Here is a 13,536-nt window from a genome sequence, read left to right as displayed (position 1 = left end):
GTAGGGAATGACTGTATTTCTATCTCAATCTTTACCTATACTGGTTATCTTTTCAGGTCTCTGGCTCTCTTGAGCAGGAAGGCAACTATGCTGTGGTGCACTGGCTGACTCTTCAGGTACCACCATTGAGAAAGAAAAAAAAACACAGAAAATTCAGAATTTCAGGCCAACACACTGATTGGTTGGCATAGTAAACAAATGGGTGACCTAACATCCAAAAAGACTACTAGAGCTTTTTATTTAGTTTAAACTTCATCTCCAAAGTGTCCCTGATTTTCCTTCAGTCCTTCCCTTTGGAAATACTGCTAGGGAATATCCTTACCATTTTTACAAGTGGAAAGATCACAGCCTTGCCATGCCTACCTTGACTAATATCGATGTCACTCTACAAAACACTGCATAATGCATATTAACAGAGAAAAGTACTTTCTAAAAGCTTTCACTTAAATTGACCTAAAGAAAAAAGTAATCAAAGTTCCATTATGCTTTAACTATACTAATGAATTTAATTAAACCAGTGTTTTTCTGGTGCCCCCTAGCATTAATTGCATTTGGATAAGAACAGATTTTGTGTAACTGTTTTTACTACACAGCAAGTTTGTGTCATTTCAGTTACCCACTTCCAGAGTGGTATCTACAGACACCTCTTATTCAGAGGGTTGAACTTCACAGAGCTGACCCTCAGCCCCTTCACAGCCTCCATTGATTAGGATGAATGACAGGAGGACTTGGGGATACTGGAGGATGAAAAATTGGACATCAGCCAGCAACGTGCGCTCGCAGCCCAGAAAGCCAACCATATCCTGGGCTGCATCAAAAGAAGCGTGGGGCAGCAGGTTGAGGGAGGCAATTTTGACCCTCTGCTCTGCTCTGGTGAGACCCCACCTGAGTACTGTGTCCAGCTCTGGGATCTTCAGAACGAGAAAAACATGGACCTGTTAGAACAGGTCCAGAGGAGAGCCACAGAAAAGGTCAGAGGGCTGGAACACCCCTCCTATGAAGAAAAGGCTGTAAGAATCTGAGTTGTTCGGCTTGGAGGAGAGAAGGCTCCAGAGAGATCTTATTGCAGCCTTTCAAAATATAGACCGGACTTATAAGAAAGGCTGAGATGCTCTTCATCAGGGCCTATAGTGACAGGACAAGGGGCAATTGTTTTAAACAGAAAGAGAGTAGGTTTAGATTGGACATAAAGAAGAAATTTTTTACTATGAAAATGGTGAGACTCTGGCACAGGTTGCCCAGAGAAGTTGTATACGCCCCATCCTTAGAAGAGTTCAAGGTCAGCTTCAATGGGTCTTTGAGCATCCTGATCTAGTGAAAGATGCCCCTGCCCATAGCAGAGGGTTGGCCTAGATGGTCTTTAGGGGTCCCTTCCAACCCAAACCACTCTGTGATTCTATGATTCTAAGATCCTGAATTTAATTTTTCAATCTCCAGAATAAAACACAAGATTTCTGCTACATCTGGTGTTGTGCCAAACATTCAAGAATCTTCTACATTATTCTGTATTTCCTATTATATGATACACCACAAAGATGTGTATGTCAGTTCAAACAAATTCAGTCTGAGAATTAAAAACATTATTTGACAGCAAGTAGGAGAAGAGAAGACAATATTAAAGTAGTGTAAAGAATAGCAGATTTTAAAATCATGATTACCAGGGCAGATAATCCTAGTGTTAAGTACTGGGAGGTTTTCCTTGCTTGCAGCCAAAGCTGGAGCAGAGAAAGAGCCTGTCTGAGAATGGATACCTTGGCTTGTTCGTCGATCTGGGGATCTTGGTGCAGTTTTAACTGTGCAGAAGAAGTAAAAGTAATAGCATTAATTAGACCTATTATGACACTTCCAAATACTTAGTTTTTATAGCCCTGAAAATATTACAGAAGCATTAATTTAATCTGTTACCATTCCATGGTAATATCCTTTCCCCTTACACCAGAGTTTTTCTTACTTTTTCTTCTAAATACAGGAAATAAAACAGAAACAGATCAAGTGACGAACACAAATAAAAAGGAACAAGCGTGCATGGCATTCAATATAAGGAGTTCCCAACTTATGATTCAAGCTACTAGCAATATCCGCATTATATCCGCCTTAAAATGCAATGGTACTTAATGACATAATAAGCTTCTGACAAACATGGTAATGAAGTAATACAAATCTAAACTTAGATTCAATCTACATTTACTTATACCTATATTACATATTATTATATATAACAACCTTAATATAGATAGCTATTCTAACCATGGAAATACCTCATCAACAGCCACACTATTTTCCTCAAGCAGCTAAAATAGCCCACTGCCTGCATCAGGTTTCTGAAAACATCAGACAGAACTCTGACATCTTTATCTTCAACCAAACTGAAAATGCAAGGGAAGGGAAAAAACCATGTTCAAACATACTTGTCTTCTGCAGTTACAGAGATCATGGGGGACATCAGTCTCCTATCATCTTTTCTTTTTAACAGAAGAAACCCAGCAGTTCCCAAAATAATTGAAATAATTTATTTGGTAATACTTTCCAGAAGATGGATCAATAAAACCTTGTGACCATTAGCAAGTTTTGGTAGCTGATGTAATTGTTGGTGACAAAGGCTTAGGAAAAAAGAAGCGGAAGAAAATCAAGGAGAAAGAGAAGATTATTCACGAAGAGTAATTGGTAGCTCAATAAGACCTGTCATCCCTGGGGCTGCCTCTGGAGATGAAGAAGAAGGATAGGCTTTTCGGAGGGCTGACCTCTGGTGCTATACTCTACTTTCCTGACAAATCATGTTTTCATGCAGAATGAGAGAATATGCCAGTGCCTCCTTTAGCCTCGGGAATTTACCTTTGTGAAATTCAGCCCCATCAGATGTAGCCTGAAATTGGTGCCCCAGGGAAGAAAGTTTGGTTACTATCAAATGCTCTGCTATAGCATTTCCATGTACATGTAGAAAGCTTCTGCACACCAGATGATCATAGACAGACATTTCTTGGCTACTTCTGCTCCAAATTAAATCACATGTTAAAAATACTTTGGCTTTGGACAACTTCAACTTTGCCCATCTGAGGAAGCTCGGAACAAATAATGACATTATTTCAAAGTAATCTTATAAAAAAAATGCTATCAAAGAAATTATATCAAAGTTATATTCCTCTCAAAACCTGAAAACTAATTCAGCAAAAGTAGAATTATGACTAGCACAAAGAAAACAGAAGAAAAACGCCACCAGTAATATGGTGGGAAGGATGAAATACACACTTTTTTGTGGCAGGAGGGGGACAGATGAGTTCACGTCCATCACGATAACTCAGCCTGACAGTAACATGGGTGCACTGTACGAAGACATTAACAGAAAGGAAATGCAGAGTGCAAAAACCTAGAGACAAAGGTAATAATGAGACCCGAGGCTTAGAAAACGTGTTCAAATCAATTCAGGCCAGGATTTGGGCAGTCACTTTTTTTAAGTGATGATAATCAAGCATGGAACAGCAAATGAAATGGTAAGTTATTCACCCTCTTGTATTCCAGGAATAAGATTACAGCATTCTGGATGACCTGCTTAAGTAAAGCAGAAATTATTACACCCAGAACAGGGATAACTGGGTGAATTTTTCTGGACTGTTTTATGTAAGAGGTCTCATGAAGAAGACTAACAGCCTCTTCTGACTTGAATCTCTGTATAACAGCCTTAACAGTTATCAGAAAATGCTACTGTATTGCATGATAACAATACAACACAGTGATTTGTATCTGTGCATAACAAAGCAGTGTAATAATGTTAAAAAATGAGAAGGAATAAAAACTGCAAGTGGTATCTAACAGGAGTTATTAAATATTTAGGTGAAGGTAATTAACATATGGAAAAATATTACCTTCATCAAATGACCAGGAAGATGACCAGGGGGTAAAGTATAATATTCAGAACAAAATTAACATTAATTTTTCATAATGCTACTGAAAAATTCACAATGCTATTCACACAGTCTGTTGTCTCTGTACTTGGGAACAAGGCAGTTATATTAAATAGGAAAATCAACAGCTCAGCTGCTCTTTATTTGACAGATGAGACTCATGGGGATAACTGCAATAAAGATAAACTTTTGCTGTTCATGCTCTGATAAAAACAACAGAGCCCTAATGAGTAGAACTGATGTTTCATTGCAGATAATTGAATTCATGTTTTATCCTTTGTCCCTAAACACCTATCTTCCACTAACAGCGTTAATATGCACTCTATTTCACACATATCAAATGTATGAAGAATAAAACAGCTCCCCAATAAACGCACGAATTTTATCACCAAGAAACAAGGGGGTTTTATATCTACAACATATGGAGATATATATGCATGCATTTCTATTTTATTGTATATTTATGGCAATAGGATTGGGTCATCCATAGGGCCAGCACTCTCTATGAGCTACTATTGAAATTGGACAACGAACAAGCATTGATTCCTATAACCACGGGAAAAAAAGAGGAGCCAATCAGTGGAGAAAGTCTGACGTCCATTTCCAGAGGAAAAGAAATGTGAGATTCTGAGTCAACAGAAGCTGCAAGAGACTAGTTGTATTTCTAAGGTAGGAGCTGTTGACACAGGCACAAGCTTCAGAGCAGAGCCTCATGAGGACACCACCTTTTACGGATGTTGGTATGGGTTAGGGTAACAGAAGGAGATGCAAATCCCAAAAAACGTTGCTCATTTTGCCACACAAAGTTGCTTACCAAATATCTAGAGGAGATTTTTGCTACCACCATTGTTTCTCCCATTGTTTCTACCATTACCATTGTTTCTCCATGACTTGCAGGTCATCCTGAGACCCCACCAGCCATGCATTACTGTCCATTTTGATAATAGGGCAAAGACTGAAATTTCCACCTATAGCATGAAGCAGCTTTCCTAAAATTGCTACACAGCTTGAGACTCTCGAACAGCCCTCATGCACGAACTACCAGTCAACACAAAATGCAATATTGGCATTTGTGATGGAAAATGACCAAACATGACCTCTAGCTAGATTAGCTTAGTGCCAAAACCAAGCGAGGGAGGAGGTGAGGGTCCCGTATAAACAAATCATCCTTCCTTCTTCCCTTGCAGCTGCTCACTGGCACATTTCATAAAGAACACATGAATGAGAGATTTTACCCTATCGTTTGAATGTTGGAATTAGTACTAGGCTATTTCAGGAGACAACTATTCTCTAAATATCATTTTACATACAGTAACCAAACACTGAACAGCCAAAAGGAAATCTTAATGACAAAATGGGCTATTACTTTTATGAAAATGCTACAGTCCAAGCAAGTTGTTTTAAACTCAGATCACTCGATATTCTGATTGCATTGTACAATTATTGATAAATAATGCAACTGTGTTCTTTCTGTTGCATTTTAAAATCCAGCATGGGCTACCCAAGCTATCTTCCTTCTTTTGCAGAATAACCTGCAGAGCCTCACAGGGAGGACAGAACGATGCTCCTACAGGAAAGCAGGAGCACTTAGACAGCAGCAGCTGATAAAGTCTGTCTGACTGAGGACAGAGCAGGTAGGGTGCTCTACACCTTGGAAAGCAAGAGTAGCTTGGTATAGCAGCTTGTAGATGGCCAGCTATACAGCAGCCACTAGCTGCAAGGAACTAGTTGAATTTATGACCTGTATTTGGGACAACAACAGAAGAAATTTTTCATGGAAGGGAGCTCTAGGATATCAAAGATTTTGATTCAACTTTCTGTTCTGGATTAGACAACTAGAGGGGGTGATCTTAGTACTGCCACTTCTCAGGAGAATTCCATGCTCCAGCTTCTATTATATTCTTTCCTGCTTTATGCTGTTCCATATACAGAAGACTTGAATATTCATTCACTCTGTTCCAATAAATGTCTGAAAGTAAGTTCCCACGAGGCATCAGGGTTTTGTTGTCAATACCATGAATAAATATGTCTGTTCCACACAGTTTGAAACCTCTTCAACAGAAATGACTGACAGAAATTCCTATAATATGCCATAAAATGCCTACAAGTGAAACATGCTATTGCCACCTTTACCTAGGCTTTAGTCCCTGTTGAGGTTCATGTAGAAACATGAGTATAAATACTGGAGTAAATGCAGACACTTCTCTCCCCAGAAATACCTTCTCACTTTGTAAATACATTCCAAACAGTTGTTCATCTCATCTCCCACATTTCCCCTGCTATTTACTTATCCAAATCTATTAACTAGTTTCCAGTGAAAAAGGATGCTGGTATTTTTAATTATGGAGCCAAATATGCTCCATAATGCAACTATAAGGAGATTCGATAATTTAAAATTACTTTATTCCTAATTTACTGACTTGATGAGGACTCGAGTTCCTTTGTATCTTCCTCTTTCTCCTCTTCTTTGGATTCATCCAATTCTTTGCTATATTCTACTGGAGATTGGTTCGCTTGTTCTTCACTGTGTGCATTCTGCTCATCCACAACTGCTTATTAAAAAAAAAAAAAAAAAAGTTTAAAAACATTAACAAAAGATTTCTATTTTCAATTCAGTGAAGAAGAGCCTAGCAATCTTTTGTCCATTGATAAAGATTTGCTGCCAGAAATTTTCATTTTGTGAAGGCTAATAGTCACAAAAGAAGGACACTTTCATGCGTGCACACGTGTGCATACATCTGTATTCATATATGCAGACAGACAGCCTTCAACATCCAAACAGTCTGCGTTTCTTTTCCTTGCAGCTTGTAATAAGCATATGATTTTATCTATGTAAGAATGTGGAAATCCAACTTTAATAATGAAAATTTATGTGTGTTTAAAAAATAAAAAGCAGCATCATTCTATCAATCAGTAAGGATCAAAACATTGCTGATGTGCACCTTTTTCTGCTTGTTCAATGATCTGCCTCACAGCCTTCTTCAAGCTGTTTGCCCGGAGCATTAACTGTTCCCTCGGTTTGAAGAGTTTCTGAGAGGAAGTCTTTGAGACACATTCCAGTAATTGCTCTTTACTTTCAGACAAGGATTCTTCACTTGAAAACTCCTCTGCTTCTTCTTCCACAATGGGGGGAGCGATGCCTGGGAGAATGGGAGCAGCCTGGGCTTCTGTGTGAAGAGCCTGGAGCAATAGGTCCAGCTTCTCATTTAACTCGGAGCACTAAGATAAAGTGGAAAAGAGTAAGCACACACAAACATACACACAAAACCCCAAAACGAACACACCCCCCTCCAAAAAGAAAAGAAACAAAACCCAGTGAATGTGTGAACATTTTCTGGAAATTAAGTACCAGATTATATTTAAAATTGTCGGTGTCTTAAGTGTCTATGTAATTGTTCATGTAAAAACCAAACCTAAGTTCAACATTTTGGACTATGAGATTATGAGTAGGTCTGCATGGTTCCTCTGCAGACACACCCTGTGACACCTGACCAGATTAGAGCAATTATAACAAAAACCCCCTTACACTCAGATTAAAATAACACACCATGCTAAACTGCGCCTGCCATATAAATAGGGTGCAGATTAGATCTTAATCCTTTTCCAATGGCCTTCAGCACAGAGAACCACCACAGATTTGCCCATACCATGCATAGTAAGAAATTATTGGTGATCTGTACCCCAATTTGGAGAGATAATCTACGTCTCAGCTGTTAGACTGAGACACATGGGGTTGATTTTGCAACACAGCTGTACATTTAAGTGTTGTCACAGAGCAAAGATGCTCAAGCCAGAACTGAACACTGTCAAACACTCTACCCATCATTAAGCAGTGAGTTGCTCTCTGTAGGCACACTGGAAAAGAGGTGATTATCTGTGCTTAAGGGAAAGGAAGCCAACACTGTCTGTACTTGGAACAGTAAAAAAGAAAAATTAATTTTCTAAGATGTGTATCAAATAGAAATGTGAACCACAAACTGCCATTTAGCAAAAACATTTCCTGACTCTGGGATTGGTACTGATTTTGTATTCTTTTCAGCTCATGTAAATTTTGTGCCTCGTAGCAAATCCTTCAGGGTTATTTTTCCCCAGTGCTTTTGCAACATGATCTCTACAATTTGCAGCTTAAACCATTATTTTTAACATTGTAGTCCATCTCACTGTTTTCCTGTAGCTAACTTAATCCCTGAAAGTATAACTTCTAATGCAAAAAATTTCCTTTTATCTCTATGTACATTACTGTGAACTTTCTCCCTTATGAAGAAAAAAGTGTAAACGGAGTTTATAGAGATCTCAAAGATGGTTTGGAAATAACTGTTCTATGGAATAAGAAGAGAAGAATTTTAAAGTCGCTGAAAATAAAAATCAAGCTGGGCATCTTGGAGCAATTTGAAAACTATACACCCATGAGATATAAACTTTGAAAAAACCCAGAACTTTAAACCAGAACATAAGACATAGTCTTACTTTAATGGCCATGGCATCAGCTTCCTCTGCGTTTTCCACTGGTTTTTCATAAGTCTTCCCTATTTTGGCAACAAAGTCCTTTACGGTTTCACATAAGATTCTTCAGATAAAAAAAGGAGAGGGGAGAAATTAAATGAAGTAAAATAGATATGTTTTGAATATTCTTATGGCAATTTATTTATAGGCATACTGCTATACATCTTTCTTGTGGAAACTGAACTGTGGTCACACTTAGAAAGCAGATGATACTCTTTTCCATGGCTTGCAAATTTCAACTGGTAAGCTTTAAAACAAAAACACTTCCTCCCTTTTATTTAAGTCTTTGCACATGTTGTATCTAAGACTCTTATTTCTAAGAACTGAAATAAACACAACTAATTTTATCCCTTGCTTGTGCAACTTCCATACCAGAGCAGTAGCAAACTTGCTTTCACTTTGATAACTTCAAACATAGTCTTGCAAACTCTTATGCAAAGATGAAGCCCAGAAACCACGGAGAAAATCTACTGACTTTAATGGGGCACTTCGCAGATGAAAGCATACGGCCACAGCTGACCCCGAGGTGTATCTACGTAAACTAAGTGGCTGCAATAAATTTTCATTGGGTAAATCAGAAGAAGATTTGGTTCTTATTATAGAATCACAGAATGGTAGGGGTTGGAAGGGACCTCCGGAGATCATCTGCTCCAACCCCTCTGTTCACTTCTGTTCTGCAAGTTCACCTAGAGCAGGTTGGACAGGATTGCATCCAGTAGGTTGAAAGTCTCCAGAGAAGGAGAGTCCACAACCTCTCTGGGCAGCCTGTTCCAGTGCTCCATCATCCTCAGTGGAAAGTCTTCCCTTATGTTCAGATGGAACTTCCTGTGCCCTGTCACTGGGCACCACTGAAAAGAGACTGGCTCCATCCTCTTGGCACTCACCCTTTAGATGTTTACAAGCATTGTTAAGATCCTCTCTGACTTCTCTTCTCCAGGCTAAACAGACCCAGGTCTCTCAGCCTTTCCTCATAAGAGAGAGTCCCCTAATCATCTTCATAGCTCCCCACTGGAGTGTCTCTAGTAGTTCCTTGTCTCCCTCTTGAACTGAGGAGCCCAGAACTGGACACAATACTCCAGATGTGGCCTCAATAGGGCAGAGTAGAAGGGCAGGAGAAACTCCTCCATCCACCTGCTGGTCATGTTCTTCTTAATGCACCTTAGGAGACCATCAGCCTGCTTGTCCACAAGAGCACACTGATGGCTCATGGTTAACTTGTAGTCCTCCAGCACTCCAAGGTCCTTCCCTGCAGAGCTGCTTTCCAGCAGGTCAAGCCCTAATCTCTACTGGTGTATGAGGTTATTCCTCCCCAGCTGCAGGACCTTACAACTTGCCCTTATTGAACTTCATTCAGTTCCTGTCTGACCAACTCTCCAGCCTGTCCAGGTCTCGCTGAGTGTCAGCACAGCCCTCTGGTGTGTCAGCCACTTCTCCCAGTTTTGTATCATCAGCAAACTTGCTGAGGGTACACTCGATCCCTTCTTCCAGGTCACTGATGTTGAACAAGACTGGACCCAGTACTGACCCCTGGGGAACACTGCTAGCTACAAGCCTCCAACTAGACTCTGTGCCGCTGATCATGACCCTCTGAGCTCTGTCCTTCCTTCGTCCAGTTCTCAATCCACCTCAATGTCCATTGATCTAATGCACACTTCCTAAGCTTCTCTGTGAGGATGTTATGGGAGACAGTGCCAAAAGCCTTGATGAAGTTGAGGTAGACAACATCTACTGCTCTCCCCTCATCTACCCAGATAGTCACACCATCATAGAAGGCAATCAGATTGGTCAGGCACTATTTCCCCTTTAGTGAATCCATGCTAACCACCCTCAATAACCTTCTTTTCCTCCAAATGCTTGGAGATGACCTCCAGAATGAACTGTTCCATCACCTTTCCAGGGATTGAGATGAGGCCGACTGGCCTGTAGTTTCCTGGGTACTTGCTCTTGCCCTTTTTGAAGGCTGGAGTGACACTGGCTTTCCTCTAGTCCTCAGGTACATCTCCTGTTCTCCATGACCTTCCAAAGATGATGGAGAGTGGCTTAGCAGTAACATCTGCCAGTGCCCTCAGGACTCATGGGTGCATCCCATAGAAGCGCAGGGATTTGTGGATGTCCAGCTTGACTAAATGATCTCTAACCAAATCGTTCTTGACCAAGGAAAAGTTTTCCTTCCTCCAGACTTTCCCTCTTACATCTAAGGTCTGGGATTCCTGAGGGCCAACCTCAGCAGTAAAGACCAAAGCAAAGAAGGCATTCAGTAACTCCACCTTCTCTGTCACCAGGGCACCCACCTCATTCAACAGTGGGACCACACCTTCCCTACTCTTTCTTTGCTACTAATGTATTACCTACACTGCAGACAGACAGAACACTCACTAACAAGGTATGGATAATTGCTTAGTACTGCTCATTTGGTTGACATTTACTTGCCAGAAATTAAATAGATTTAACAAGATACAGATCCAATTTCAAATCTGAGTTACAATAATATCCTGACATTTATTTTTCAACATGTATACTTTAAAAACAAAATTTTATTAACTTGCTTTTAGGGAAAAAAAAAGATGTAGCGACATTCAGATGTAATTTTGAAGATTCTATGACTGGTCATAGAGAGAAAATATTTTTTCACACAGAAGGCATACAGAGAGTATTTCTAATTTCAGATGATGTCCATGATTAGCCAAGTAATTATCTCTCATTTTTAAGTGCTTCAGTTTGGGGGAGAAAAAGCCTATGGAATTGATATAGACAGAGCTATGCCAAAGCTACCTAAGCCTGAGGTTCCTCTTCACATTGGTGAAGTTGTTTGCCCTCTTAAAGATATGGCTATGCACAAAACGAAACAAGAAATGTAATGTGAAGTAGGTGACGTATTCACATGAATAACAGTAAGTTTCCTATTTAAGCTGCAAGCTGATTTGGAGTGATTTAAAGTAACTTTATATTAATATTATGAGACTTTAAAAAAATGTCGATGTGTTTAGCATTAAGTTATCCATTACAATTGTGCTGTATAAAAATTTTGCAGAAAAAACATCTACTCTAAAAGATATAAATCAAGATATATTACACCAAGCCAGTTGGGCCAGCTGAAAATCAGGCTTAGACAGAAGGTTATTATGGTGATGATGTTACGCAGGAGGTTTATCCCACACATCATACATAAAACCGATCAACTCACTTGGCAGATGATATGACAACTGAGTGCTGATCAGAATTGAGAATTTTTGCAAGATGAGTAGCAACTGAGTCCTCATAAGAAGATATCTGAAAACAGACATAAAAATTACTTAAATTTCCACGTTTTATCAGTTTAACACTAAGTGATGAGATAAAATGCCTCCAAAAATAGTAGTATTTCCATTTCAGATAGAATACAATAATACAAGGACAAGCAGCTGGCAGTGCAGATTCTACCTGCACACTGTATTTTATGTACCAGATTTTTAATATTCAAAGTAACACTGCATCTAAGAACTTGATCCACAGCTGTTTTCCTACTGTAGAAAAAACAGTAAGTTATTTCTAGACTAAAAATAGTCCATGAGGCAGAAAAAAGATCTACCTTCTTTTTAGATTTAGATTTATAGATAATAATTCAGATTATTATAATCTAATATCTTTCATTTCTAAATCAAGCAAAGTTTCCCCTCAAACTAAGCTGCTCAACTAAGACTAAATCAAGTTTGCAGTTATAACCCTGATTTTTCTTTTTACTGTCAGATGGGCTCTTACTCCCCACATACACATACTGACAAAGGCTGCTAAACTGGAATAATGTTATCAAACCCAGTCCTTAAAAAGAAAACCATTTAGGGCTTAGTCTTTACAAGAACATTTGGGAGAAGGAGTGTGTGCATTGTCCGTCTTTTCTTGCACGGATGAATTTTAAGTTATGAAATACTCAGGAAAAGATTCAGACTGGATCAGAAAAGCATTCTCACACATCCTGTCTCAAAATAGATATAGATCCAGACCTCAATTTTATAAGAAAATTCTAGCCAAATTCCAAATCTAAAGCCAAAAATAAAAGCAGTTCTTAAATTTTCTAGCGTCTTTCTTCAAGAATGCCCTTGGAGCAGGTAGATATACCACTCTTCCTTTTTCTCCTAAAACTCAGCCTTAGTTGTAGAACTCTGAGAGTAAATCAATTTTCATTTCAAGGGAAAAAACAAGATATAACCATCTGATCACAAATTACTGTGTACTTCCAGTGTAAGATTTCTGGAAGCAAACCAAGTGAAATAAGTTTTCTGAAGCTGGAGGGATAAGAGAAAAAAAAAAAAAAAGAATTGGATATGTACTTTTGTTTACTTTTCAAACTCTACTTTAATTCATTACCTACTGTAACCTTAAATTTTTCTTTTTCTGAAATACTGTAACTCAATAAATAATGTAAAAACCATTAAAATAGAGATTGAACAGGGTACTCAAAAGAAAATAGCTTTGTCCAGCTTAGAGTAGGGGCAGGTAAATATAGCCTACAGAACTGATTTTCAAAAAAAAGTTTTATATGAGCAGTTCTTTCCATTTTCAGCAGGGGCTAAACACACTTCCAAAGTCAGAACTAAGGAGAACAACATGTGTATTTTTTCTTTTACAAGATGAAGATACACTTGAAAATTTTAACTGTCTTGAAAAATTAGAGAAGATAAGGCCTTGATCTATATTGCTGACACTGGAAACAGAGCTGGATACAAGCAACCCCATTAAAATCCCAGCCAGTGGAGCCCCAGCCTTTTTCCATCTTGGTAGATTTGTCAAAGGTTATAACCTCCTCACCAATTAAACCAGCCTGAATCATTAAATTATTCAAGAATCTGCTGATTAATTATGGCCTCTGAAGTACTTTTGAGCTGAAGTTGATATGTGTTAACTTCCTTAGGAATACATTATTTTCTCATTTTTAGTCAGATTTTTCATGCCAATTAATTTGATTAAAGCATCTCCCTCTCTCTCAAAATTGAAATCTCATCAGATAGTACAAGCACAAATCTAATCTGAAAGACAGGCTAAGCTTTTATTGAGGTCCCTTATGATTTCAAGCTCTCCAGAAGAACAGACAGTTGGGTGGTATCACCTGATCTCACTGAAGTTGCAAAAAGCTTCTCTCTTTTTTCAGACTACAACC

The 13,536-nt window shown here is 38.8% G+C and overlaps 1 protein-coding gene across 1 annotated transcript in view; it reads right to left on the bottom strand.

The window, feature by feature from the left end:
* The window catches only part of LOC104500005 (diacylglycerol kinase eta-like), a gene marked incomplete at both ends in the record, with an annotated part of 20,181 nt that extends 8,509 nt beyond the window's left edge, over nucleotides 1-11,672 (bottom strand). The window contains 5 exons of the mRNA XM_010143593.1: nucleotides 1,659-1,793; nucleotides 6,320-6,448; nucleotides 6,842-7,118; nucleotides 8,367-8,466; nucleotides 11,587-11,672. Coding sequence (XP_010141895.1) covers nucleotides 1,659-1,793; nucleotides 6,320-6,448; nucleotides 6,842-7,118; nucleotides 8,367-8,466; nucleotides 11,587-11,672 — 727 coding nt within the window. The remainder of the gene's footprint in view (nucleotides 1-1,658; nucleotides 1,794-6,319; nucleotides 6,449-6,841; nucleotides 7,119-8,366; nucleotides 8,467-11,586) is intronic.
* Nucleotides 11,673-13,536: the final 1,864 nt, after the last annotated feature.

This window comes from Buceros rhinoceros, unplaced genomic scaffold, assembly GCF_000710305.1.
Source record: "Buceros rhinoceros silvestris isolate BGI_N320 unplaced genomic scaffold, ASM71030v1 scaffold5969, whole genome shotgun sequence".
Lineage (NCBI taxonomy): Eukaryota > Metazoa > Chordata > Aves > Bucerotiformes > Bucerotidae > Buceros > Buceros rhinoceros.
Note: the sequence above shows the minus strand (reverse complement) of the source record. Positions and strands in the feature narration are given on the sequence as shown.